Here is a 27,975-nt window from a genome sequence, read left to right on the forward strand (position 1 = left end):
GGAGGGGGCCCCGCTCGCGCATGCGTAGGGGCGCCGCAACCCGAGAGTTGGATGCTCGCGCCTGGGCGACCCCGGCTCGCGCATGCGCCAGGTTGGTACCGAAGCGCTGCAGGTAAGCTCAACCTGAAGAGGGAAACGGGGGGGGGCGGAGCTGGGGGTGCTCTGCCTGCGGGGGGGTTGCAGGGTGGGGAGCAACGCCTCGGGGGGAGCTGAGGGCGTCCTCTCTGCCCACAACGTCCCTGCCAGGTGGGCTCCTCCTAAGCGGGAGGGGGCTTTCCCCTTGCCAGCGCCCACCGCCCCCTGCCTCCTCCCCCCAGGGCCGCCAGCATGAACCCCGCGCAGGGCACGGTGGGCAGCGACCCGGTCATCCTGGCCACGGCCGGCTACGACCACACGGTGCGCTTCTGGCAGGCGCACAGCGGCATCTGCACCCGGACCGTCCAGCACCAGGACTCGGTATCCTTTGGGGCGCTGGTGCGGGGGGGTCGGGGTCGGGGGTCTCGTCCGGCTCCCCCCAGGCTTCCTTAACCCCGCCCCGCAGCAGGTCAACGCCCTGGAGATCACGCCGGACCGCACCATGGTGGCCGCGGCAGGTAAGAAAGGCAAAGGGGCTGGGAGGAGCGGCCGGCGTGTCTTGTCTGGGCCCGGGGGGTGGGGCGCTGCCCGGGAAGGGGGCTCGACTCCTTTTTTTTTCTCCCCAGTATATGTTTTATTTTTATGCATAAACATTTTGAATACAGTGTACTGTCAGGGCATATCATTTACGAAAAAGCAAAAGGAAAAGAAACAAAGACAGACAGACAGACAGACAGACAGACAGACAATACAGAAGCCTGATGATGGCAGATGAGATTCTGCCGAAACGTTGCTACAACTTTAAAAGCACAACTATAATGACGTTGGAAAATACCCGAACAAAGCTGAATACCATTATATATATATATATATATATATATATATATATATATATATATATATATATATATATATATATATATATATATATATATATATATATATATATATATATATATATATATATATATGTGTATGTGTGTGTGTGTGTGTGTATGTATGTGTATGTGTGTGTGTATGTGTGTGTGTATATATATATATAACAATAATAATAGTGCAACAGAATAATTTTAACTAAATTTCTCTTTATAATTCTGTTGATTATCATGTTTATAATTATCAACCCTCTTTATATTTAATTCATGCATAACAGTAATCTAATTTCTACCTCTTATTTCTAACCACTTGTAAAATCTATTCCATGTTAAGTAATATTCTGTGTCTCCTTTGTCCTTTATTTTTAATGTCTATCCATGTCTGCACAGTCTAGTATTTTCTGAATTCATCCATCCATCTGATGGAGTGTTCTCATTTTTCCAATTGCAGCTGTCAATACATGCAAAACTAAATATGCTGTCCCTTTATCATAGTCCTCTGACTATGGTAGGTGGTTCGACTCCTCTTGTACTCTGAGCCAGTGGTCCCCAAGGTTTCCAGTTCTGAATGGGCCCAGTACCTGGTTGCGGGTTGGGGACCCCTGCTCTGGGTCGGTGAGAGCAGTTGTTTCAATCCCTTTATGAGTTCAGAAGGACTCTGATGCTATTTCTCCATTGTGTAAATCTGTTTTGTTGCTTTGACTCCCTATGAACTAGTTGGTATCTCTTGTCCAGGTTACCAGCACATCCGCATGTATGACTTGAACTCCAATAACCCCAACCCGGTGATCAACTACGATGGGGTGAGCAAGAACATTACCTCGGTTGGCTTCCACGAAGACGGACGGTGGATGTACACCGGGGGCGAGGACTGCATGGCTCGCATCTGGGACCTCCGGTGGGGCTTTTATTGTTGACCTTGTACCTTTTAGGGCAGGGGTCCTCAAACTAGGGCCCATGGGCCAGATATGGCCTGTCAAAGCCATTAATCTGGCCCATGCAAGACCATGAGGCCACATCACCCCACCTACCTGCCAGTCCCTACCCACCTTCTGGAGGCTGAGGAGGCCAAAAATGGGGCTGTTTTTGGCCTCCCCAGCCTCCAGAGAGGGAGGGAGGGAGGGAGAGAGAAAAAAAAACACACACACACACACACAATTCCCTCACTCCACCCACCCAAGGCAGCTACATCCCTTCACTAACCTGCTTTCCACCACCAGGAGCATAACAAATTAAAGTTTAATTTGTGTGTATTGTTTAATGGACTGCTAAATTGGTCACGCCCACCCAGTCACAGGACCACTTAGCCATGCCCACCCAGCTGGTCTGGCCCCCTCAACAGTCTGAGGGACTGTGAATTGGCCCCCTGTTTAAAAAGTTTGAAGACCCTTGTTTTAGGGGAAGCCCAAGATTGACCCTGAATAGGCAGGCATAGAAAGGGGGCAACTGGGGAGGAATCAGACACTCATTGTGCCCACATGATGGGCACCTTTGCACATGGCAGGAAATGGGTTAAGCCGCCCGGTACCAGATCCCCAACAGCCAGACCAACAAAAAAAGAAAGGCCCCCCCCCCGCCCCCCCCCCCCCCCCCCCCCCCCCCCCCCCCCCCCTCCCCCCCGTGCCTAATGGCCCCCCCCCAGCCCCCCCAAACCCCCCCCCCCCCCCCCCCCCCCCCCTCAAAAAAAAAAAAAACCCCCCCCCCCCAAACCCCAAAACCAAAAAACCAAAAACCCAAAAAAAAACCACCCCAACCAAAAACCCCCCACACACAAAAAAAAAAAAAAAAAAAAAAAACAAAAAAAACAAAACCAAACACCAAAAACCACCCCGCCAGTAAAACTGACCAAATGATGATTTACAAAATCAAATGCCTCAAACTGTGAGGTCTTAACAGTTTAAGAGATCTTGTAAGATTTTGCTACCTGGTTAAAGTTGGGTCATTCTCACCATTTAAAGAGGACCGTTGAAACCCTCCAAGGGCACTGTAGACATCACGAGGCACCCTGAGTGCCAGCACAGACAAGAGTTTCAGTTTGAGTTGGGTGTCCTGGCCAGGGTGGCCTGTGCATCCCACCGTCAGTCAGAGTCTGAAGGGAGGCCGGGCAACTTTGAAACCGGTGGGGTGAGATGCTGCTCTGAATCGGGAGTTTCTCAACGTGATGTGAAAAGGGGGAGGAAGTGAAGGGATGAAGAAGGAAGGAGTAAACTCCTGTTCCTTGTGTAGGACTGAAAAATACGCCTTGGAAATTTTGAGGGCCTGAATGCTTCAAGGTTTCCCCGGAAGGGACAGATACCCTACTGAAGCACAAGCAGCTAAAAGCAGGGGTGAATTGGGAGTTGAAGTCCACAAGTCTTAAAGTCACCAAGGACGGACACCTCTGAACTAGACCCTCTGGTATCCCCTTAAAGATGTCTGTACTTTTTCTGACAAAGGCATTTGCCATCCAGCATCTGCAGCTGAAAAGGTCTTTCCTGTGATGACCTGGGGTGTGGCACAAAGGCAACCCTGTCAGATAAGCAATAATAGTCCCTTTATTATCTCCAACTTTGCCCCCCGATATCCAGGTTACCTTCTGGCTGGAGAAAAACTCTCCCAAAACAGCCTTTGGCTGCAGAAAATTAAGTCCAAAACATGGTCAACACAAACTGTAACTTTAAGTCCAAACAAGCCAAACTAAGGTTTGGCAGGGCAGTTTGGCAGGGCAGGAGCAGGAATTTCAGACTTGAAGGCACGGCAAAACTCACATGGTTGGGAAGATGCCAGGAACACAGATAAGCAATGACAACACAAGAGAAAGTCACGTTTGCTGCCAGCAGCTGCCACAGTCAGCATCAGTTCTTATAAACTTTCATCCCAGGTGTGGCTAATGAAGGGAATCAGGGCTCTTTCCTCCCCCATAAGCCATGCAACCCACGTTTCTCCCTTCTCCGTTCCTCCCTGCGTGTCGTAGGATGAAGAGGGGGTGGGCCTGGGACTTCCTCTGAACTCCCTCTCCCTTGTTCTACCTTTCTCCTGCTCTGCCCAGCTGGACTTTGCCCTCCCCCAGTTTCCTCCACAGCCAACGGAGCCACACTCCCGCTCCCTGTCAGCTGTCCGGCTTCCTCCTCAGATTCAGACTCTGACAGGGGCATGACATTTCCGGAGTCCCAACCTGTTCTGGAAGAGAAGGCCCAGTAATGATTTTTTTAAGAAACAACAGCCGTTTAAGGAAGGCGGGGATGGCTATGCTAGAGTAGTCTTCGACAACATCATGGCCATCGCTGTTGGGCTCTTTGGATGGTCCCTGGAGTGCAAGAAGCCCCACCAGTCCCTTGGCTCACCCCTGTCACATTGTTTGTCTCTTCCTAGGTCACGCAATCTTCAGTGTCAGCGCATTTTCCAGGTGAACGCGCCCATCAACTGCGTCTGCTTGCATCCCAATCAGGTATCTGAGGCAGGGCCCCCTGCTCTCATGCTGCATGGGGGGAAGAGGGTGCAGGAAGGTCCAAACTCTCCTCTGCTTTGTTTCCTCCTAGGCCGAGCTCATTGTCGGAGACCAGAGCGGTGCCATCCACATCTGGGACTTGAAAACGGACCACAACGAGCAGCTGATCCCAGAGCCGGAAGTCTCGGTCAACGCAGTACATATTGATCCGGATGCCAGCTACATGGCTGCGGTCAACAGTTCGGTAAGGACAGCCTGCCCTGGACTCACCGAGTTCCTCAGTTAGTCTCCAATGTGGCACGGAGCCAACGGGCCAGGTGCTTTCAGCCTGTGCTGACCAAGGCTTCCTGAGACTAATTAAGCACACGCTTAGTTAAAACAACTCTTGTTTTATTTCAACGCTGGGAATTATGTTTATTCCCAGCCTGTAATAAGTCCCAAACAGTCCCTCGAGATAAGCACCCACCTTTCTCTCCTTTGAATGGCTGTCAACAACTAAAGTGCCAAATGAATAAAAAAAACCAACCGAAGTACAAAGTCCACACAGAGCTTAAAGGTTTAATCCAAACAGAGTGAACGACTTTGCTTCCTGCAAAGGTTTCTCTACCTTTGCACTTCCTTTATACCTTAGGGGAGGGGCAATCACCTCCCAGCCTTACTCCTGAGTTGCCCCTTTTGTTTCAGCTGCTCTTGCCTTCTAGCGGCTCTGCACATACGTGCTCTGGGAACAGGCTCCCCCTGTTCCTCTGCCTCGCTGCTGCCAGACTCCGGAGGCTCTGGAATCAGCACCCCACTCCCAGGTGGTCCTGGCCCCATCCCTGCATCGGACGCAAGACCCTTGTCTGAGTCCTCTCCAGACTCCCGGACTGGTCCCCGTTCTTCCCCACTGTCCGATTCCGCTGCCAGTGAACCACAACACAGCCATCTCTCCTCTTGCAGGGCAACTGTTACGTGTGGAATCTCACGGGGGGCATTGGAGACGAGGTCACCCAGCTCATCCCCAAGACCAAGATCCCTGCACACAACCGCTATGCGCTCCAGTGCAAATTCAGCCCAGACTCCACGTGAGTAGTTGGTGAGGTTGCTTGGTTTTCTTGGCCCTGGAAAAACAGGGATCTTCCCTCTTGGGCAGACCAAACTGGCTTTGGGCAAGGGGAATAGTGTTGGCCTGCCACATGTGGACTGAGCTACGGTCGTGACTGGGTGGCATTTCCCTCTTGCAGTGGGCCTGGCATCTCCTGGCACCCTCTTGTCCAAGTCCTGCTGCACTTCAGACTACACTGCTGTAAAAGCGGCTCTGAAAGCCAAATCAGTCATAGCTGGTTGGGGAGCAGGGAGTCCCTCTTTCCTGCCCTGCCCAGTCCAGCCTCAAGTGGTGAACCAGCTGGCAGATAGAGGAGGTCAGGGACACGGGGAGACAGGTAGGTCCTTCCAAAGGAGATATTTGAGGAAAAAACCCAAGCCTTGCCCATATTAGGAGACAGAGATCTACGCTGAATTTGGGGGAGGCTGCTAGATCAGGCCTTATCTAGCAGCTCCTTCCATCTTCTTTGCCAGTTCTTGGTCTGTCCAGTCTTGAGCCCCATCTTGAACCGTCTTTCTTCCAAAGAGGTGGGAAGATACTCCCCAGTTCCTCAAATAAAGGCCAGAGAAGGGGCTAACCTGTTCCAATTTGGAGTAATGGGCCGGATCTGTGGGGCTCCTGCCTTCACCTCGTTGGCTTTCTCTCCCTTTCTCCAGGCTTTTGGCCACTTGCTCTGCTGACCAGACGTGCAAAATATGGAGGACCTCCAACTTCTCGCTGATGACGGAGCTGAGCATCAAGAGCAACAACCCCGGAGAGACCTCCCGTGGCTGGATGTGGGACTGTGCCTTTTCGGGGGATTCCCAGTACATTGTCACAGGTGAGAGGAGTGGAGCCCACAGGCTCACCTGGCCAAGGAAGCTGCTCTCGAAGAGGCCATCCTGGAGCAGGGAAGAGCCGACACATCCTCTTCCTTTCTCCTTTTGCCTAAAATAATAATAGATGCCACTTCAATAGCCTCTTGAACACACCTGTTCTCCCTAAGAGCGGTATAGGTAGTCCTCGGCTTACGGCCACAATTGAGCCCAGAATTTGTTGCTTAGTGAGACAGCGGTTTTAACAGTGACTTTTGTCCCGTTTTATTACTTTCCTTGCCATGGCCGTTGAGTGAAGTTGTCCGATTAGTAACACTGCAGTTGTCCGGTTAGTAACACGGTTGTTAAGTGAATCTGCCTTCCCCGTTGACTTGGCTTGTCTGAAGGTCTCAGATGGAGACCACGTGATTCTGGGACACCGTGACCGTCATAACTATGAGCCAGTTTGCCAAGTGTGGGAATTTCGATCATGCGACCATGGGGATGCCGCAACAGTCGTAAGTGTGGGAAATGGTCACAGGTCACCTTTTCCAGGGCTGTCGGACAACTTCAAATGGTCACAAAACGAATGGTTGTAAGTCGAGGACTGCCTATATCATCCCATATTTTTCAAAAGGGAAAGAAGGACCAGTTCACTGGCCAGCCCCGTATTTTGCTCCTGTGGTAGAGGCAAAAGCCATGAACTGGTCTCTCGGGGTGGGATTCAGCTGGTTCGGACCGGTTCGCATGAACCGGATGTTAAATTTATATCTGATTCACCAAACCGGTAGTTGAACCGACTGGCCGAATTCTGGGAGTCGAAGTCCACAAGTCTTAAAAGTTGTCTAATTTGGAGAGCCAGCCTTTAGCTACCTGTCCCTCCTTTCCGGGGTTTGGTGCTGCTCCCCTGAACTCTCTGTTTCCCCCCCGCCCTGCAGCCTCGTCAGACAACTTGGCCAGGCTCTGGTGTGTGGAGACGGGGGAGATCAAGAGAGAATACAGCGGGCATCAGAAGGCGGTCGTCTGCCTGGCTTTCAACGACAGCGTCTTGGGCTGAGGAGCGAGCTGGGATGGCACCTCTTCGCCAGCCGGTCTCTCTCCTGTTAGGCCCCATCGGCCACTGCTTCTTTCTGCCGAGGGAGCGGAGTCCAGACTAACTCGACCGAGGCTGACCTCTCTGCCCTTTGGCTTCATTGGCAGGTGTGGCCGGCTTCCCTGGTGCTCCTCGTTTGTAGCACCCCCTTAAAGCTAGCATGGAGCTGGCAGAGAAGCAGGGAGGCTGCCCTTTCCCGGGGCAATGACGGGGATCCTTGTCTTGGCTGCCTGTAGGAAGAGCCTCCTGGGTCTGGGGTGAGCTGGGTCTCCTTCCTGAGGCCCCCTTTTCTGCCCCTCTCCTCCCACCCGGCCCCAGGCTTCCTTTGGGAGCTGGCACTGGCGCCAGAATAATGATGGGCTCTGCAGGCTGGCAAAGGGAGAAAGGTTGCCACTGAACCCCTTTGCAGGAGGGGTTCAGGTTTCACTCCGTCCCTCCCTTCTGCAGGCCACCCTGCTGGGTCATCTGGCTTAAAAAAAGAAGAGGTTGAACCAAACCTTCAGGGAAGCCTCGACAGCCGAGGGCAGCCTCCTCTCTCTAATCCAAGAGTCTTCAGACTTGGCAAGTTTAAGACTTGGGGACTTCAACTCCCGGAATTCCTGAGCTAACATGACTGGAGGAGGAGGAATTCTGGGAGTTGAAGTCCCCAAGTCTTAAAAGCTGTCAAGTTTGGGGACCCCTGCTCTAACCCAACATGCTGACATCCCAAATCAGAGTCTCATACATGATGGTTTTTGTTTTTTGAAGAAGGCTTTCTTTAACATAATGCTCGTATGGATCTGACCTTCACCATAAATGTACTTCGATCAGAAACACTTATTTACACGTTACAGGTTGAAAGCGACAAACTTGTGTATAAATGTATATATAGTGGAGAGCACAAGATGACCACGTAGTGGAGTTGGTTTTTTTCCTTCTGGCTGGTCCAGAGTCCTGGATGAGAAGGCGGGAGGCTCTCTTGGGAGGCTGGAGGATTCGGGTCGAGCACGAGGGGACGTGGGTGACCTCAGGTTCTGATTCGGTTCGAGCTAAAGTCGGGACTCTTCGGACCTTCACTCGGGAAGGTAGTAGAAGCAGATGGAGACACAGATGTTGTTTGGGAAGCAGATGTCAATGCACAGGTAGATGAGCCGCTGCTTTGGAGGATCTGTGAGGAGCACAAAAGAGTGTAGAAAGGTGTGAGGGGCGGGGTTGGTGTGAGGGGGCAACAGAGTCCTTTGGGTAAGCTATAAATGGTAGAATGTTGGCAGGGACAGGCTGCATTGGTGGCTGCTCATCTTCGGGATCTGGAGGGGAAAAAAACCCCACTGTGTTTTGATTTTAAGACCCTCTAGATCAGGGGTGTCCAACCTTGGCAACTTTAAGACTTGTGGACTTCAACTCCCAGAGTTCCTCAGCCAGCTTTGCTGGCTGAGGAACTCTGGGAGTTGAAGTCCACAAGTCTTAAAGTTGCCAAGGTTGGACACCCTGCTCTAGATCTCCAACCTTGGCCACTTTAAGACTTGTGGACTTCAACTCCCAGAATTCCTCAGCCAGCATTCACTGGTTGAGGAATTCTGGGAGTTGAAGTCCACAAGTGGCCAAGGTTGGAGGGCAGGGGTCCCAAACCTTTCTGGCTTTGTAGACTGGCCCGGAGGGGTAGGCGAGTGTGTGCACCCACCGCTGGCACAAATGGAGCTGCCTACACGCGCTCACCTGCCGCTGGCACAGCCCAGTTCTGAATGGGTTGCAGCCCAGGACCAGGCCGCAGCCGGGGATTGGAGACTGGGCTCTAGGCCTCAGGTTCTGCCAGTATAGCGCTCTGACGCTCTCCCATTTGAAGCTGCTGTGGCCAACATTTCATCCTCCCTGGGAGGAAGAATCCCCTTCAGCCCACTAATGTTGACTACATGGGTTTCAGGAGGATGTGCAGAGTGCAGAGCATTTCAGCGGTCCTGGATTCAATTCGATTCGATTCCTTTCTTCTGCTCACTGACACCTGCAACATTTTCGAAGTATAAGGTGGTTTGTGTGCGTGTGTGTGTGCACGCTTTTGGGTCATTGTTGACTCCTGGCATCTGCCTGCTCAAGTCCCTGTGGTTTTCTTGGCAAGGTTTTCAAGAAGTACCTTGCCATTTCCTCCTTCCCAAGGCTGGGAGGGAGGGAGGGACTGGCCCAAGATTACCCAGCTGGCTTTGTGCCTTAGGGCAGGACTTGAACTCCAGTTTCTACCATAGCCTGGTGCCTTAACCACTAGGCCAAGTGTGGTTTACCTCAGGCAAATTAAGTCAACTTAGCTGTGCTCCAACATGTACGTCCCTGCCCCAACCGCCTGTGCCAATGATGGGAGGCCAGATGCCCACCCTCGCTGCTCTTTGCTATGTGCCTTCAGTCAGGAATGGAGACTCTGCTGCCAGCAGCTCCCAACAAACACCAGCATTGGCACGGCTGATTGGCACCGGGGGAATTACGGTTCAGCTTCACTTGCAACTCAGAAGGAGCAGAGACCCCACTGGGGGACTTGGCACGGCCGCGCCCATCGACTTACCGTCTTTCTTCTTAACCCAGCGGATGGGCACCTGTTTGCACAGAGCCCGGACAGCCTCTCCTGCCTCCGCTGGTGGCACCAGGCTCCCTGGCACAACCCCCAGGAATTCCCGGTAGACTTGGGAACCGTGGCTGGGAAGCATTGGTGGATCCTCCTGGCAGAGAAAGGAAGGATGGTGAGAGCAGCTCAGCCTGGCTCCGGGACCAGGCTGCCCACTCAACCTTTGCATCCCTCAGAATCCTCCAGGCTGCTGCATCGTGGGAAGGGCTTCCTGGGAGAGGCCCTGGGGAAATCGAGCCCCTTCCATCCCTCAAGAAGCCTGCCTGGCATCGTTTCCACGCTGCTTCCCCCCAGACAGAAGGGTTTAAAGGCCAGAGTAGCCCAGGGAGCGCTGCAGCCTCAAGGGACTAAGAGGTTGCTTGTTCCTCTAATCTAGGAATCTCCATCCTTGGCAACTTTAAGACTGATGGAGTTCAACTTCCAGAATTCATCAGCCAGGAAGGCTGGCTGGCGAATTTTGGGAGTTGGAAGTCCACCAGTCTTAAAGTTGCTAACTTTGGAGACCTCTTGGCTGGGTCTGCCACTTTAGGAGAGGCCCTGAGGCAGGGCTGTCAAACTCAATGTCAGGATTCCCACAATTGCCCTAATTAAATCATGATTCTCAAGCCAAATTCCAACTAACTTCAAAGGATTCATTAGAGGCGACACACTGGCACTGCCCTATATGAAGCCAACTCTGGCCTACATAATTCACAGTCCCCTGTGACCCTGTTTCGCCCCCCCACCCGGGTGTCTCATAAACCAGTGGCCCCCAACCTTTTTTGTGCCACGGCCCGGTACCAGCATCACAAAATGATCCGCGGCCCGGTACCGGCATCAGCACGTATGGCAAGGCAAGCCGAGCGACCGGCCAGCCAGCCGTCCCCCACTTCTCCCCGCCAACTTCAACGCCTCCTTTGTACCTTTGTCAATGGGCTTCGGGACGGTCGCTTGGCTCGCCTTGCCTTGGGTGCTGAAAGAATCCTCGCACCTTAGTTTTGTTCGAAGCCGCCCCCCCCCTTCGATGAAACTAAGGCACGAGGATTCCTTCAGGACCCAAACGCCGCTTTCCAACCGGAAAAGCTCACCGGAAGCACTTTCTCATCAAAACAAGATAGCGGCGCCCAGCAAACCGGACTCTTCAGCTGAGCGCGTTCAAAGGCTGGGTGTCATCCTTCACGTTCTCCAATTAAATATATTTGCGGGCAAAAGCTCCAGTAGTTTAGTTACAATCTTTTAAAGATAAAGATAAAGAGTTGGAATGTACTTTCACTTCCAAATTGCTGCACCGCTCTTCAGATTTCCTTCCTCTTTTTTATGGCAACTACTAAAACAGGCACAGGAAAATGTTTTTTGAGTTGACACTCAAAGCCTGAAAAACATAAGGGGCTGTCCTACGTCACCTTCGGCCCGGTCGAAACCTGCCAGCAGTTTGGGGAGTGGTGTGTCAAGCTGGCCATGCCCACCCAGTTGGCCATGCCTGCCCCCACCCCCCGAGGTCAACCACAGCCCTGATGCGGCAGCCCTCAGTGAAATTGAGTTTGACACCCCGCCCTAAGGCCACCCTGTATTGGGTATCGGGGTGGGGTGGAGAATATGTGAGCAGGTGTACTGCTTTTTCTCCCCTCCTTCCCTCTCTGCCTCGGGAGGCGTCTGGGCGAGGAATGCCAGCTCCTGAGTGGGCAGAGCAGAAACCTGAGCCCACCCGTCTTCCCTCTTTGCATTTGCGGCAAAGAGGGCCTTCTGTCTCCCCCGAAACCAGACCTCTGCCCTCCACGCCTTACGCTCCCTCGCTCCGAGTTCTGCAGTGGTGGCGGCGGCAGCATTTTGGACAATGCTGCTTTGTTTTCGCTCACCTGACGGGCATCGCCCTAAGCCAGCCAGGAGTTGCCAAACCCCCCCACCCACCAGAACGTTACCTATTGCTTTTCTATTAGGGGGGATGGTTCTACCGTCTTCCAGGAGAAGGGAAGCTCCGATTTCAAACCTCCACGGCCTTGTGGCTATATCTATGATTGGAAAAGGCTCCAGGAGTCAACCTTGAGGCAAAATCCGGAACCAGAGTCCTGGAAGCAGTTCGTGACTGTGTACAGTCCCATTCTGGACTGCAACTGCTGCAACGCAGCTGGAACTAATTGTATCGGGCTTTGCTGTTTCTCCATTAGACTATTTCAGTGAGGTGGAGAGGGAGGAATCTGCTGCTTGGGTAACAGTTTATCCTCCGTATTAAATCACCCTGTTGGTTCGCCGGCAGCCAGTGTGGACGGCAAAGGTATCAGACAGCGAGGACGAAAGGGAACCAGTCAGGGAGTCTGGAGAGGCTCGGATGAGGGTCCTGCGTCCAATGCAGGGATGGGGCCAGGACCACCTGGGAGTGGGGTGCTGCCTTCGGAGCTTTTGGAGTCTGGCAGAGGAACAAGGGGAGCCTGTTCCCAGTGTGCATGTGCGCAGAGCTGCTAGAAGGCGAGAGCAGCTGAGGCAAAAGGGGCAACTTGGGAGTAAGGCTGGGAGGTGATTGCCCCTCCCATAAGGGATAGAAGTCAGCCCTCAATGACGAAGAGCTTTGCAGGAAGCAAAGCAGTTCAGTAACCTCCGAGTCCTTCGTGAAGCTCTGTACTCTGATCGTTTTTTTCTAGGTTGTGGGGTTGGTTTATGTTAAGCCTTAATTGGACTTCTGTTTCTTGGCAGCACTCGGCAGCACTAAATAAGCATGCTCTTATCTGGAACTGTGTATAATGAGTTTTGGCTGGGAATGCAAGTAATTCCCAGTATCACATTAAAATAGGTTTTACTTTTAAAATCTGTGTTTTATTAAGTTTGACGAAGCCTGGGTCAGAACACGCCCAGGCCTCGTGCTCTGGAGAGGACACTCCAGCTTTGCATACAGCAGGGGTCCCCAACCACGGTCCGCGGACCGGTACTGGTCCGTGGAACAAATCCTACCGGGTCGCTGGTTTGCTGGCGCCGCCATCTTGTTTTGATGAAAAAGTGCTCCGTGAGCTTTTCCGGGTAGAAAGCTCACTGGAAGCACTTTTTCATCAAAACAAGATGGCGGCGCCCAGCTGATGCCGGTACCGGGCTGCGGCATAAAAAAGGTTGGGGACCACTGGCATACAGCATTGAAACAACACGGGAAGTGGCAGTTAGCGGTTTCGTAGCACGATACCATCGCGTCTCTCTTGAGACCGAAGGATGCCAATTCAGGGGAAACAACTGATCGTCGCATCTCAGTTGAGGAATGAGCGATGGGTAGTGGGCTGAGGGGCAGCCAACCAACCATATTAAAGGGGTTTCCCGTAACACCATAGTTGGGGTTGCAAAGATGTTTTCAAAAGGGGGTTTTTAAACCCATTGGCAGGCCAAGAACTCCCTCGTTTCCTTCAGTTTTGGAAGGCAGCGAGAAATTGCGCTTCCGATATTTGGATAGTTTGGAGTCCTTGCAAAAAACATGGTCTCTCTCTCTCTTCCACAGTTGGCGAGTAAAATTGCAAGGGAGGGTCGTAGGCAGAGGTGCACAATTTCACAATGAGGGTCAAGTGGTGTTAAGTTTTGGGCTTCACCCTTGGGTCCTTCAGCCAAGGCTGCCTGAGGTTCAGGGCTGGTCTGAGATGCTGGCCAACCAGGGCCAGCCTAATTCAGGAGACAGCTGATTCAATGACTTCTTTGGGGATTTCAAGCACTTCTTGAAAAGTTTCCTCTAGACCAGGGGTGTCCAACCTTAGCAACTTTTAAGGCTCGTGGACTTCAACTCCCAGAATTCCCCAGCCAGCCATGCTGCTTAATGTCTTAAAAGTTAACAAGGTTGGACACCCTTGCTTTAGAACAAGTGACAGCAAGCCCTGGAGAGAGTTAAAAGTGCCTCACAAGTGAATGGGGAAACGGAAACCACCAGCTGGTTGGGTTTCTTGCAGTAGCTTGCAAAATAAGCCCTGATGCAACCATGAGGTTTGTGCATTGGTCCTAAGAACACACTTCTGACATTCTGAGATAAAACTGTTCCTGTGCGCAGAGAGCCATCTTGCTCTGACAGCTAATCAGAAATCTCTCCACCATTATACCTTTTTTAATGTTTTGTGGTTTTTTTGCACACAACCTGGAGAGGGTTCAGCAACTGAGGCAAGTCGGAACTGATTAATGGAGTGACGAATTAACGTTTGCAGAAGGAAACTGGTTGCCTTATGCCCTTCGGCTATGCCAGTCTTCTCTTATTTAGTGCCCCAGAGATGCCTGCTGGAGATTGGGAGACTAGCCTTCCCTTGCACCCAGAGATGCCCTGGCAAGACAGGGTGCCTTGCCCCAAAGAGCAGGCCTCACGCTGAGAGAGAGAGAGAAGGAGAGTGAATGGATGGAGGGATGGATGGACAGACAGACAGATGAATTGGCTAGATTCTTCTTAGTCCAGGCTGTTGCGGGCTACTCACCTTGTGCTTTGATAGGTTGAAGGAAGCCTGGGCAGCATCCTGATCCCAGGCATTCATCTTCTTCAGGTAACAATTGCTGTGCCCCGCCAGCTTATAGCAGACGTAACTCTGCGCAGAGAACCAGGGAAAGCATGAGGTCCATTAAAGTAGAAGTCCACAACCTGTTTGGAACCGGACTGCAATGTGTGGGCAGCATGGGTGCAACTGCCACTTGCGGAAATCAATCTGTGCAGATGCATACGCTTGCTCACCAATGGTGCAGAACCAGTCCCTCTCCCTACCCCCCCCCCATTGCTACTGCCACTGGTCCACAAAACTGGAAAGGTTGGGGAACACTGCATTAAAGGTCATTGGGTTACACCAGACCTCAACCCAAGCTTGGGAGACCCCCTTCCCACATGCCAAAGAGCCAGCCAGGCCTGCTGAGGTTCACTTTGCTCCAGCAAAGAAACAGCCAGAACAAGAATGGCTTATTTCTATAAGCCACCTGGAGTCGCGGAGACTCAGGCGGCGATATCAATTTTCTATATCAGTAAATGACCTTCCAGGCAGCCAAAAAAGCCAATGCAATCCTAAATTGCATTAACAGAGGGATACAGTCAAGGGAGGTACTAATACTACTCTATAAAAGCCTTAGTAAGATCACACCTAGAGTATTGCATCCAGTTTTGGTCACCACACTATAAAAAAGATGTTGAGACTCTAGAAAGAGTGCAGAGAAGAGCAACCAGGATGATTAGGGGACTGGAGGCTCAAACATACAATGGACGGTTGCAGGAACTGGGCCTGACTAGTCTAGTAAAGAGAAGGACCAGGGGAGACATGATAGCAGTCTTCCAATATTTGAGGGGCTGCCCCAGAGAGGAGGAGGGGGGTCAAGCTATTTTCCAAGGCACCCAAAGGCCAGACAGGGAACAATGGATGGAAACTGATCAAGGAGAAATTCAACCTGGAAATGAGAAATTTTTCTGACAGAACAATCAAGCGGAACAGAAGTTGCCTTCGGAAGTTGTGGGAGCTTCATCACTGGAGGCTTTCAAGAAGAGACTGGACTGCCATCTGTCAGAAATGGTGTAGGATCTGCTTGGGTGGGGAGTAGGACTAGATGACCTCCAAGGTCTCTTCCAACTCTGTTAATCTGTATTTGTATTGCCAAGTCAACTCAAACCATTGGAGATCTCATTCAAATGAATGTGCAGATGTGGGGAGCAGGAAGAGGCTTTCGGAATTCTCCCAGGTTCTGGGGTGTGGGAGAATCAGAGTGTGCCTGTCAGACAAGAGTCTTGACTCTAGAACACCCAATACCTGCTCCTGTCCTGGAGTGGGAGGTCCAAGGAGTTCCCCTTCTGGGGAAGGGGCTAGCAGCAGCCCAGAGCCATCCAGGGGCAAGCGACTGATCCCTGCTAGCCTAGAGCTGGCTGCCAACATAGAATCCCAGCCACGTGCTGCCGGAATGGGGCATCTCCCTTCACATCTCATTGTCTTGGCAATACAGATTAACAGAGTTGGAAGGAACTTCAGAGGTCATCTAGTAGTCCACCCCACCCACCCAAGCAGGAGACCCTACACCATTTCTGACAAATGGCAGTCCAATCTTTTCTTGAAAGCCTCCAGGGATGAAGCTCCCACAACTTTTTAAGGCAACTTCTGATCCATCGCTTGATTGTTCTGTCAGAAAATTTCTCCTTATTTCCAGGTTGAATCTCTCCTTGATCAGTTTCCATCCATTATTCCTTGTCTGGCCTTCAGGTGCCTTGGAGAATAGCCTGACCCCCTCCTCCTCTCTGGCAGCCCCTCAAATATTGGAAGGCTGCTCTCCTGTCTCCCCTGGTCCCTCTCTCCACTAGACTAGCCCATTCCTCAAAATGGCTGAAGACTCGGCTGTTCACAGAACGTGCCTCTTCCCCCCACCCACCCCGCATCCTTGTGAACTAAGACACCATCACAGGTAGATCCACTTTCTCCCCTTGAACTGGGAAAGGCAGCCCGAAGGGTCTGTGTGCTCACATTCTTGCAGTCAAACAAGATGGCGGTGGTTTGATTTCCGGAAGACGTGAGGTAGTAGGTGATGGTTTTCTTGGCCTTGCTGACCACCACTGACTGGTTCATCGAGGATCCCGGATGATTCTGGAAGTTTAATCGCATTACCTGCGAAAGAGGCTATAATGACACAACACACAGTGTGAGGACTTTGGCAAGTTACATCAGACCCACTTCTTGTAGGTTTCCCATCCCTGCCCCTTCCCGGGTCCTTTTTATGGCAGGGGTGGGCAACTATGACCCCTTTACCACCTGTGGACTTCAACTCCACGCTGCCTCAGGAATTCTGGGAGTCCAAGTTCCATAGATTGTAAAAGGACCATAATTGCTCACTCCTGTTTTACGTCAAAGAGGCAGATGGGACTGGTTTGCTGTCGCTTGCTCCAGAAGTATCTGAACTTGGGCCAAGATGACCCTGAGTCTTGGAGATAGAAGCCAGCTGGGTCAGTTGGTTGTGCTTGATTCTTAGTTGACATTAATGTAATTTTGGGGGTACCTTACAGGGAGGCTGAGGGACTGGCCCAAGACCACCCAGCTGGCTTCATGTCTAAGGTGGGATTCAAACTCACTGGCACACTAACTACTTGTCATGCCCCCGTTGGAGTCTGAATCCGAGGAGGAAGATGAACAATTGCACTCCAGGGACCATCCAAAGAGCCCAACAGCGATGGCCATGATGTTGTTGAAGACTACTCTAGCATAGCCGTCCCCGCCTTCCTTAAATGGCCATTGTTTCTTAAAAAATTCATTACTGGGTTTTCTCTTCCACAACAGGTTGGAACTCAGGAAATGTCATGTCCCTGTCAGAGTCTGAATCCGAGGAGGAAGCTGGACAGCTGACAGGGAGTGGGAGTGTGGCTCCTTTGGCTGTGGAGGAAACTGGGGAAGGGCAAAGTCAGGCTGGGCAAGCAGGGAAGAGGTAGAACAAGGGAGAGGGGCTCAGAGGAGGACCCAGGCCCACCCCCTCTTCATCCTAGGGCACACAGGGAGGAACGGAGAAGAGAGCAACGTGGGTTGCGTGGCTTACGAGGGAGGAAAGGGCCCTGATTCCCTTCACAAGGCACATCTGGGAAGGGAGTTTAAAGGAGAGGCAGTTTGAGAGGGGTGTTTGTCAAGAACAAACATTGCTCATGTTGGCTACTGTTATCTTAGTTCCTGGCATCCTCCCAACTGGTTGGATTTACTGCCGTGTTACTTCACTTTTGGAACTCCTTAACTTGCCCTGCTGGATTTATTACCTTATCTTGCTTTGTTGGATTTATAGTTTAAAGTTTTATGTTTACACAGTTATGGACTGGAATATCTGCAGCCAAAGGCTGTTGCAGGATCCTGGGAGAGTTTTTCTCCAGACCGGAAGGTAACCAGAACATTGGGGGCAAAGTTGGAGCTAATAAAGGGACCTCTACTTATTGTCTGGCTGTCTTGCCTTTGTGCCACGCCCGGGGTCATCACACTACTACACCAAGCACTCATATTAAATGTAATTGCAAGAATTAAGATATAGAAAATTGTTCTATTTCCTTTTTGAAAGGAAGCAGTGTCTAATGGAAATATACCCAGTAATTGATAATTCTGAGGTGATTTCTTAATTATCCTGGCTTTATATTGTCCTTATAGCTGATCAGTACTTCCAACAATTTCAATCCTCCATTGCTGATGGAAGTGCTTGATCTATAAAGTATTTTGGAAACTGATTTTGGAAATTCTTCAAATACGGATTCCTCGAAGCAGGCTGCCTCCCTCTGCCATTTGTTTTTAATGCCAATTACACTTAATGAATATGGCCATCTAACCCTCTGCAGTGAACTCTGGGCAGTAAACAATAATCCAAAGGGTTTAAGAACAATTGCAACTGCCAAGATGACCCAAATAAACCTCCTTCATCTTACTGATGAGACACAAATAGACAACAGACTCTTTGCTGTGCCCAGAGAAAGAAATATCTGCCGCTACCTAGGATTGAACTCACGGCTTCCGGATTGTGAGGTGAGACCTCTACCCCTAGGCCACCACAAAGCTAAAAGAGCTTAAGGTTGACTCAGGCTCAAGGCTGACTCAGCCTTCCATCCTTCCGAGGTCGGTAAAATGAGATCTTTATTATGGTCATAGACCAGTCAATTAAACAGCATCATAATTTTATTTTAAAAAAGTATTCTAGGAAAAGGTAGAAAATATATTAAAACAGAAAGTGTATATTTAAAAAATGAGTCTAAAAAACAAGGAGTAGGAGTATTAGATGGGTGTAGGGGAACATAAAGGTTAATATGTGGAAGACCATATCAAATTACAGAGCACTCTAGTGTGGCAAACTAGATGCTCATTAAGTCTAATTTATGGCATGGGTCATCATCCAACAAATGGTAACATTATACAACCTGGCAACATTATATGTCATAGCAGGGTTGCTATGTGAAAGTGTGTGTGTAGAATTGTCCTATGTGCCTAATTATTTATGCAATAATGGTGAGATGAGACTAGTACGAATGGCTTGTATTAGAAGCATATCCTCAGTTGTTGGGCCTTGACTTTCTGGGTGAGGAATCTTCCAATATTGGCTTTCAAGGACAGTCGAAGGGGGAGCAGACTACTTCGAATACCAGAGTACTTGATTAAAGGCCTTCTGGTGTTTTAAGTACTTCAAGTTTAGTTAAGTATGCCATAATGGAGTCATAGTCCTTGTTGGGTTCATTGGTAGAACCATAACTTGAGCTTCCAACTCCTGGTCCCAATCCCCTAAGATGATCCAGAAGGAATACTGCATCCAATTTTGGTCATTACACTATAAAAAAAGATGTTGAGACTCTAGAAAAGGTGCAGAGAAGAGCAAGCAGGATGATGAAGAGACTGGAGGATAAAACATGAAGAATGGTTGCAGGAACTGGGCCTGGCTAGTCCAGTGGACCAGGGGAGACATGATGGCAGTCTCCCAATATTTGAGGGACTGCCACAGAGAGGAGCTGTTTTCCAAGGCATCTGGAGGCCAGACAAGGAACAATGGATGGAAACTGAACAAGGAGAGATGCAACCTGGAAATAAGGAGACACTTTCTGACAGTGAGAACAATCAACCCATGGAACAGAAGTTGCCTTCAGAAGTTGTGGGAGCTTCATCCCTGGAGACTTTCAAGAAGAGACTGCCATCTGTCAGAAATGATATGGTGTCTTCTGCCTGGAGGCAGGGTTGGACTAGATGACCAACAAGGTCCCTTCCAACTCAGTCAATCTGTTAAGAACACTAAGGAGACCATAATCAATTCCATCAAATCCCGTTGTTAAATCAAGGGGGGAGGGGCAATGTAGAGGTGTTCCCTCCATCGATGTCCCATTAAATTTCATTGAGTGCAACCATCTCTGTGTTGTAAACAATGCTGAACTTGACCAGGAAGGATGCAGATAATCGGTTTCTTCCAGGGTCCTCTAGAACTAAAGCCAATCACTCTTGTAACAACTCTCCCAAGGAGGAAGAAAAATAGAGACCAGATAAAAAATTGTCCAGTTCTGGAGTGTCCAGCAATGGCTCCTTGACTCACCTTGTTCAGAGCAGGTGAGACCATCCCCTCTCCTTGAAGGAAGGGTTAACCAACATATAGCCAACCTCATGTCACAATCAAGAAGCCCTGAACAACCAGGACAGTCAAAGATTGAACGAGACATTGTTACATCATCATATGCTCTTTCTTGATGGGTAGAAAAAGGTGGGTTCTGCTTCTCACTGAAATTGTCATTGGGTTTCATTGGACTAGCTTCCATACAGATTAATATAGACTTGGAAGGAACCTTGTAGGTCATCCCTCCCCACCCAAAAGAAGACCCTACACCATTTCTGACAAATGGCAGTCCAATCTCTTCTTGAAAGCTTCCAATGATGAAGCTCCCACAATTTCTGAAGGCAACTTCTGTTCCATGGGTTGATAGTTCTCACTGTCAGAAAGTTTCTCCTTATTTCCAGGTTGAATCTCTCCTTGTTCAGTTTCCAGCCATTGTTCCTTGTCTGGCCTTTGAGTGCTTTAGAAAACAGCTTGACCTCTTCCCCTCTGTGGCTGCCCCTCAAATATTGGAACACTGCTAATATCTCCCCTGGTCCTTCTCTTCCCTAGTCTAGCCATGCCCAATTCCTGCAACCGTTCATCGTATGTTTTAGCCTCCAGTCCACCATGTTCTTCTGAGGCATGGGACATTGTGAGATTTCACTTTGAGGCTGCTCTGATACAGTTGTCTGAATTGTAACTAATGGAGAGGATGCAGATAAATCCATGACACCTTCACTTTCTGCTTTACTTTACATTACTGGATAGATCATCTCAATTTAAGACACAGATGACTGAACTCACAAGCTCCAAGGATCCTGCTTTCTTCACCAGGACCAAATGGCTCAAAGTCCTCCCAGAAAATGATGCTAGATCCCACCTCAGGTATCTCCCTAGGATCTGCACAGTTAAAATCCAACTTCAAGTAAATCTGAGTAACTCAATCCAGATGCCAGGAATAGTCCTTGCAGAGGCTCTATGCCAGGACTGTCATGGTGAGGGAGGGACTGAAGGGTTGGGATAAGGGGGGGGACGGACTAGCATGAGAGGAATCGAAACTACACATTGTGCTGTTCTCTGAGAGCCGCCAGCTGTTCCAAGGTCACATAATGGAATGCAGAACCAGACTAGAAAGCCAGGGACTTTTACCCAAACAGTTTAATTGGACGCTTAAAGATAACCAGGGGGAAAGTTGGGAACAAGGGAAACGTTAACCAGATGCTTTGGGCGTGAAAATCCCAGACCTGGTTTTGCTTCTTCTGTAACCACTTGGCTTTAGTAAAGTGTACTTTCATTAACAATGGATTCGAGAGTCTTTCTTTTTTAACTGACCGATTTGGGATGAATGATACTCTGCAAATATTTTTCCTTCCTTATCCAGAAGGAACTAAGTCATATTAAGCACACCGGTGGGAATCAATTTTTTTTTTACTAGTGGTTCTGTGGGTGGGCTTGGTGGGCATGGCAGGGGAAGGATACTATAAAATCCCCCTTCCCTCCCCACCCCACTAACCTGCTTTCCAGCTCCGTTCTCCTGTGCAGGGCAACCAAAGGAGACCCAGCCAATCAGCTGGGACTTGATGGGAGGCAGAGAATAGATGGGGTTAGTGGGGCCACTCAGAGGTGGGATTGGCCGGTTTTCCGAACTGCTCAAAATTTATCCAGAACTGGTCAGAACCGGCTGAATACCACATCTAATTAAGCAGATTATTGACCAGCTCTCTTCAGATGTGATGTAGGCAGAAAAAAAATAGCTATTTCTACCACCCCCACCCGCCATCTTTGTTACTGCAAGATAATCCTTAAGAAAGGCTCTTGCCAGGATCGAATGGGGTAGAATTTGCTTCACTGCAGGTGTGCTCCTGGCATCTCTTCTACAGATGCAACCAGTTCTTCTGGAAGGTGCGATTCCGGTTCTCATTCAAGTGGTGACCAAGGACTTGGATCAAAAGGCACCAGAAACAACCAAAGTTCCTTAAAACCCAGTAGGGTCCATCTGGTGCCTGGGGGAGGAGAGGAGAGAGAACTATACAAATGTGTTCCAAACCCAGGGATGGCATTCAAATTTTTAACAACCGGTTCTGTGGGCGTGGCTTAGGTGGTGGGCGTGGCTTGGTGGTCATGTAACGGGGGGACATGGCTTGGTGGTCATATTATTGGCTGGGCGTGGCCAACTCAATATCACTCACATCGAGGCACGCATCTCCTCGCCTGGCCTCTCATGACTGTGGGGATGCTGCAACAGTCGTAAGTGTGAAAAATGGTCATAAGTCACTTTTTTCAGTGCCATTGTAACTTTGAATGGTTCCTTCACACAAGCAAAGTACCAGCAAAGGAGGAAAAAAAAACCTCCAGAGAAGTTCCAGAGAAAGGAAGTCTAGTCCTGGCAAGAATGTAATAAGGGTTAACAGAGAGGCAGTTTCTGTAAGCAACACCAGAATGTTTCCTTCCTGCCTTCCTTACAGGATTAGGCCAGTAATTTCTTCTAACAACCGGTTCTCCGAACTGCTTAGAATGTTAACAACCGGTTCTAGCGAATAGGTGCGAACCTGTAGAATCCCACCCCTGCCCAAATCCCTGCAGGAGGATGCAGCCAAGGAAACTCAAGGCCAACAGAAGTGTTCTGCCTGTGATCGGGCACCGATGGCAGCATTGCCCAGTTCCAGACCACGTCACTACATGAGATAAAGGCCAGATCTGCCCTTTGACCCCCACTGGGAGTTGGGCCAGAGATGACAGCCATGAACTAGAGACACTTGTCTGAAATGGTATCGGTCAGTGATGGCTAACCCTTTCGGCACCCGAGTGCCCAAAGCGCGCACATGCGCACGCATCCTCTGCATACGCTCTGTCCCTGTGCATGCATGTGCATCCCCGTGCATGCACCCTACCCCTATGCATGTGCCCCACCCTGTGCATGTGCCCACAGCCCCAGCACATGGAATGTGGCAGAGACCTGAAAACCAGCTGGCTGGTGGGAGATGTGCGGTGAGCTGAGCTGGGGCGATGGCTTGTGTGCCCACAGAGAGGGCTCTGCGTGCCACCCTGGCTCTGGTTTGCCATCATGGGTATAGGTTCTCCTGCTTGAGCAGGGGGTTGAACTAGAAGACCTCCAGGGTCCCTTCCAGCTCTCCTCTCCTCTCCTCTCCTCCTATTCTATTCTATTCTATTCTATTCTATTCTATTCTATTCCTATTCTATTCTATTCTATTCTATTCTATTCTATTCTATTCTATTCTATTCTATTCTATTCTATTCTATTCTATTCTATTCTATTCTTATTCCATTCCACTCCATTTCATTTCATTCCATTCTTAATTCTATTCCATTCCATTCCATTCCATTCCATTCCATTCTATTATTCTATATCTATTCTATTCTATTCTATTCTATTCTATTCTATTCTATTCTATTCTATTCTATTCTTATTCCATTCCACTCCATTTCATTTCATTCCATTCTTAATTCTATTCCATTCCATTCCATTCCATTCCATTCCATTCTATTCCTATTCCTATTCCTATTCCTATTCCTATTCCTATTCCTATTCCTATTCCCAGTTTAGGACTTCAAAATAATACTTCTCTGTGGTTTGACAACGAAGAATAATAATTAGTTTTTGAGCATTTCATGGGGGTTTATTCCGTTTTGGTAGGACTGTTCAGCCTTTCAAACTAGATGCTAATAAGTTCTTCTGGCACGGGACTGAAAAATTGCAGACAGATTGCGCGCAAATCTTTAAAGCAGTGGTAGTTTGTCTTGGGATCAAGCAGCTGATCCTGGAAAAAGATGCAGTTGCTTTAATGAACTGCAGACCCATGAAATACAGACTTCTGTGTGCATGGAGGTTGTTGCCTTTCTTATCTTGCACACAGATCCATGCCATTTTCCCTCCCCCTGCCCCATTTTTAAGATTAAACCTCATACATTTCAATAAAATAAGAGATTAAATCTCATAGATTTCAGTGGTATTATATGATTAAGAGCAGTTTGACAGGGCAGCCGATTACAAGGAGGATCGGGCTGCCCTTTGTCTGGGACGAAAGAATTTGGATTCCAGCCCTGACCAAAAGGTTGGACTTGACAGCCTCAAAAGGCCCCTTCAACTCTAGGATTCTATTGTCTTCTATATTCTTCTACGAAGGTTGATATGCCTCTAGTATTATCAATACACTTTGGTAGAAAAAATTTTTTTTATACAAATTGAACAATCTGTGGAAGATAACAGGAAGAAAGAGCCAGTTTGGTGTAGTAGTGAAGGTGCTGGCCTAGAAGCCAGGAGGTGGCGAGTTCTAATCCTGCCTTAGACATGGATATAGCTTTGGGCCAGTCACTCACTATCAGCCCAATCCCACCTCATAGGGTTGTCAATAGGGAAGACATATTAAGCATTTTCACTGCCTTGGAGTTATTTACAAAAAAATATAAAGATGGGATAAAAGAAATCTTTTTTTTAAAAAGGGCTCCTCTTCCTCCTCCTCCTCACCCCCTCCTCCTCCTCCTCCCAGCATGCTATCCATTTTCCATGCTTCAAAGGGATGATGGCTTCATCTTTCAAACTGAGAGTGTCTTCAGCATGGTTTTTGCAAGGCTGCAGCCTTATCTGGCTCAGACAGATGGAGAGAATATTTTTCGGCTACCCCTTGCAAAAGAATTGAGCATTGGGGCTAACAGCGCCTGGCAGAAGGCCATGTCTTACCTTGGGCGAAACCTGGGTGAAGCTGACAGTTGCTGCCACCATGATGCAGATAATTCCACAGGTCAACAGAATGGAGAGGGTGGCCCCAAATATCCTGGAGGGGTTGTGGGATTCCACTGGAGGGGGCTTTTCCTAAATGGAAGAAAGGGAAAATTAGTCCTCAAAAAAGTGCCTGGATTCCATTGTTGGTTTCACTGATTGAACAGTGAAGCTATCACCCAGTTATTTTTGAACTGTGTGAAATGCATAGCACTGGAATGGAGCAAACTCCTCCAGGGATGTTAATCAGAATTATGTAAGATAATGTAAACTAATATTTAGTGCCATTGCTTGAGGTGTAAGTTTTCAAAAGCTATAGATATTTCCAAGAGTTAGAGAAATTTGTCTTGGCCACAGCATATAAGTAATCTGTAAATTGTACAGTCTTCTTGTAGCCCTAGAAAATGTGGCATCCGACTGACTTATTTTGGTTATCAAATTGATTATCTATATCTAATCTATCTAATCTATATCTATACAACTGCCTGCCTGCCTGCCTGCCTGTGTCTGCCTGCCTGCCTGCCTGCCTATCCATCCATCCATCCTTCCCTCCCTCCCTCCCTCCCTTTCTTTCTTTCATCATCTATCATCATCATCTATCTATGGTATCTATGTATGGTATCTATCTATCTATCTATCTATCTATCTATCTATCTATCTATCTATCTATCTATCATCTATCTATCTTTTATCATCTCTCTATTATTTTATGTATTTTTTTTCTCATGAACACTGAGAGTATATGCACCAAAACAAATTGCTTGTGTGTCCAATTACACTTGGCCAATAAAGAATAAATCTATTCTATTCTATTCTATTCTGTTCTGTTCTGTTCTGTTCTGTTCTGTTCTACTCCTATCCTATCCTATCCTACTCTATTCTGTTCTACTCCTATCCTATCCTATCCTATCCTATCCTATCCTATCCTATCCTATCCTATCCTACTCTACTCTACTCTACTCTACTCTACTCTACTCTACTCTATTCTTATTCTATTCTATTCATCTACGTATCTCATCTCTCTCTCTCTCCATTTATATATCTCTATCTCAATATACATGTACACAAACACACACACAAAGAATGTACAAACTTACAGCAAAGAAGAAACGTAATTACCTGAGCATCTTTTCCGAGAAAGGATTAATGTGGGACTTGCTCTCAGACTAGAGCTCTCATCTAATGGCACCTACAACACAAAGCTCTACCTTCAGCCTCTCCAAATGGGTCCTTCCAGAGGTGAAGGGCCAGCCAGACTAAGACATCTGGTTGTGGGAACCCTGAGGAGATTAATTCCTTATGGGACATGGTAGCTAGCAGGTGCCTCCAAGGTGGTTCTCTATGTGGGGAAAGGAGATTCGAAAGCAGGCTGCTGAGTTTTCAACCTGTGGAGTAGCGCTGGACCCAGGAGTGATGGAGGGGCTTCACTTAAGCAGCATCTTTTCTCTTCGCCAGGGCAACATGGAGGGAGCCCAGGGCATCCAGCGGCTCTAAGCCATTTGGGGGCACAAGACTCGACCCCTTCCTCGCAAGCAGGGAGTCCGGGCTGCGGCCCTCCCTGGGCAAACCTGGTGGGGAGGGAAGGCTACTTACTGCATGGAGAGTGGTGTGGGCCACGGCCTGCTCCTCCATCCCAGATCTCCCTTTCCTTGAAGTGAGTCGAGGCTTTGCGATTCCAAAGCTCCCCGTTAGAAACTCAAGAAGGTGCCCAGGAGAGCCAGGTGAGCAGTGCCCCCGGATTCCCAGCCTGGGCAGAGGCATGTGGAGGTGAAACTCAGACTACCTAGTGGGTGGAGGGAAGGGGGGCTGCAGAGAGATGCTGGCCAGGCCCCAGTGAGGCTTGCCCTGCCCTGCCCGGAGAGACAGCCAAGGCATTCATGGGAGCACAATCGAGGGCTTTGTGTCAGGGCCCTTGCACGCTGGCAGATGTTCCAGGGCTCCGCAGCCTTTTCTTGGAGGAAGGAACCTGGCTGGGGGAGAGCAGCTGTCTGCCCCCAGGCCCTGAGAGCAAAGGTTGGGGGTGGCGGGTGGCGAATGCCCTGCTTGCCTACCAGCTCCAGCGTTTCATCTTCCGCTGCCTCTAGAGAGATGCTCTTTGCTCCCCTCATTTTCACTTGCTTATTTCCACACACAAGGAAAGGAGGTGGAAACTGACCAAGGAGAGAAGCAACTTAGATTAGAACTAAGGAGAAATTTCCTGACAGTTGGAACAATTAACCAGTGGAACAACCTGCCTCCAGAAGTTGTGGATGCTCCAACACGGGAAGTTTTTAAGAAGATGTTGGACAAACTTTTGTCTGAAGTGGTGTAGGGTTTCTTGCCTAGGCAGGGGGTTGGACTAGAAGACCTCCAAGGTCCCTTCCAACTGTTCTGTTCTGTTCTGTTCTGTTCTGCTCTATTCTATATTCTATTCTATTCTGTTCTGTTCTATTCTAATTTTGGAACTTCAGGGACAAGAAGCCATCAGATAAGAAAACAGTTTTCTCCCACAACTTTGTTTTGATAGAGCCCATTTTCTGTATTTGATTATTAGTTTCAAATGGCTTTTTGATTAGCTTACGGTTTGTTTTTTCTGAAAACTCAGAAACTGGGTGAATTCATAGACCAAATTGAGAATGTTGCGTGAATGCCATCAATATGTCACAAAAACATGTCGGTTGTGAAATACAGTTGCTTCCTTTGGTTTCCCCTACTCTTCCTCTTCCTCCCTCCCCAGCCCTCTCTTTCTATCTCCTTCAAGGTTGCAAGGCCCTTGTGGGAGGAAAGTTCTAGACTTCCTGTTTTGAGAAAGTAGAGAACATCTGCACCTTTGAGTATGCAAATTTCCTTTGCAAACGTGAAAAGGAGCTTTGATTCCTGTTTCGTCCATGGCACAAAAAGCAACTATCAGGACAGCAATGTGGAAGGGGGCTTGCCTTGTTTTAAGATTATTTTGATTTTGATTTCCCAACCTAGCTCACATCTTTGCTGTTTGATCTGCACCTACTAAAGGATTTCAAGATTGGCCACAGGTCAGCTCCAGGTGGCCACACTGTTCTCACCTGGAGTTGAAAAGAGCATGATGCAAACCCAAAACTCACCATGTTCCCCATTGTGCAGAAAACTCTCCGTTTGCAATCTGCACGGACACTAAGTAAGCAGGACAGCTCTCCATATTCCTGGATGTCCTTAACAGATTAACAGAGTTGGAAGGGACCTTGAGGGTCATCTAGTCCAACCCGCCCCCAAAAGCAGGAGACCCTACACCATTTCTGACAGATGGCAGTCCAGTCTCTTCTTGAAAGCCTCCAGGGATGAAGCTCCCACAACCTCGTTGGGGGTCCAGAGGTCGCTGAT

At 49.1% G+C, this 27,975-nt stretch overlaps 2 protein-coding genes across 3 annotated transcripts; one reads left to right on the plus strand and one right to left on the minus strand.

The window, feature by feature from the left end:
* Nucleotides 1-8,241, plus strand: MLST8 (MTOR associated protein MLST8). 2 transcript variants are annotated; one of them, XM_087973129.1, is made up of 9 exons: nt 1-112; nt 318-456; nt 542-593; nt 1,686-1,848; nt 4,302-4,377; nt 4,469-4,621; nt 5,317-5,441; nt 6,118-6,281; nt 7,194-8,241. In XM_087973129.1, exons 1-9 carry the CDS (start codon nt 21-23, stop codon nt 7,310-7,312), a joined length of 1,083 nt encoding a protein of 360 aa, XP_087829255.1. In that variant the 5' UTR covers nt 1-20; the 3' UTR covers nt 7,313-8,241. The 2 variants fall into 2 exon arrangements, with proteins under 2 accessions (XP_087829255.1, XP_087829256.1); XM_087973130.1 differs by having other exon boundaries at nt 545-593.
* On the minus strand, nt 8,080-26,437 carry BRICD5 (BRICHOS domain containing 5). Its single transcript, XM_087973131.1, has 6 exons — nt 26,233-26,437; nt 24,601-24,732; nt 16,343-16,495; nt 14,336-14,443; nt 9,876-10,029; nt 8,080-8,495 (listed from the first exon to the last, which is right to left on the minus strand). The coding sequence occupies exons 1-6, from the start codon at nt 26,398-26,400 to the stop codon at nt 8,401-8,403; spliced, it is 810 nt and encodes a 269-aa protein (XP_087829257.1). The 5' UTR covers nt 26,401-26,437; the 3' UTR covers nt 8,080-8,400.
* Between the last annotated feature and the right edge of the window lie 1,538 nt (nt 26,438-27,975).

Source organism: Notechis scutatus, chromosome 12, assembly GCF_049901735.1.
Source record: "Notechis scutatus isolate UNSWTSFEM ecotype Mainland chromosome 12, rNotScu1.2, whole genome shotgun sequence".
NCBI lineage: Eukaryota > Metazoa > Chordata > Lepidosauria > Squamata > Elapidae > Notechis > Notechis scutatus.

Bases quoted from the DNA above. Each gene is read 5' to 3' on its own strand.
- MLST8 (XM_087973129.1), top strand. From the start codon at position 21: ATGCGTAGGGGCGCCGCAACCCGAGAGTTGGATGCTCGCGCCTGGGCG. The intron at 457-541 runs GTATCCTTTGGG...CCCGCCCCGCAG, and splicing joins CCGTCCAGCACCAGGACTCG to CAGGTCAACGCCCTGGAGAT. The intron at 5,442-6,117 runs GTGAGTAGTTGG...CCCTTTCTCCAG, and splicing joins AAATTCAGCCCAGACTCCAC to GCTTTTGGCCACTTGCTCTG.
- BRICD5 (XM_087973131.1), bottom strand. From the start codon at position 26,400: ATGCCTCTGCCCAGGCTGGGAATCCGGGGGCACTGCTCACCTGGCTCT. The intron at 10,030-14,335 runs GTGAGTAGCCCG...TTTCTCTGCCAG, and splicing joins TCAACCTATCAAAGCACAAG to GAGGATCCACCAATGCTTCC. The intron at 8,496-9,875 runs GTAAGTCGATGG...TGCTCCTCACAG, and splicing joins CTGGGTTAAGAAGAAAGACG to ATCCTCCAAAGCAGCGGCTC.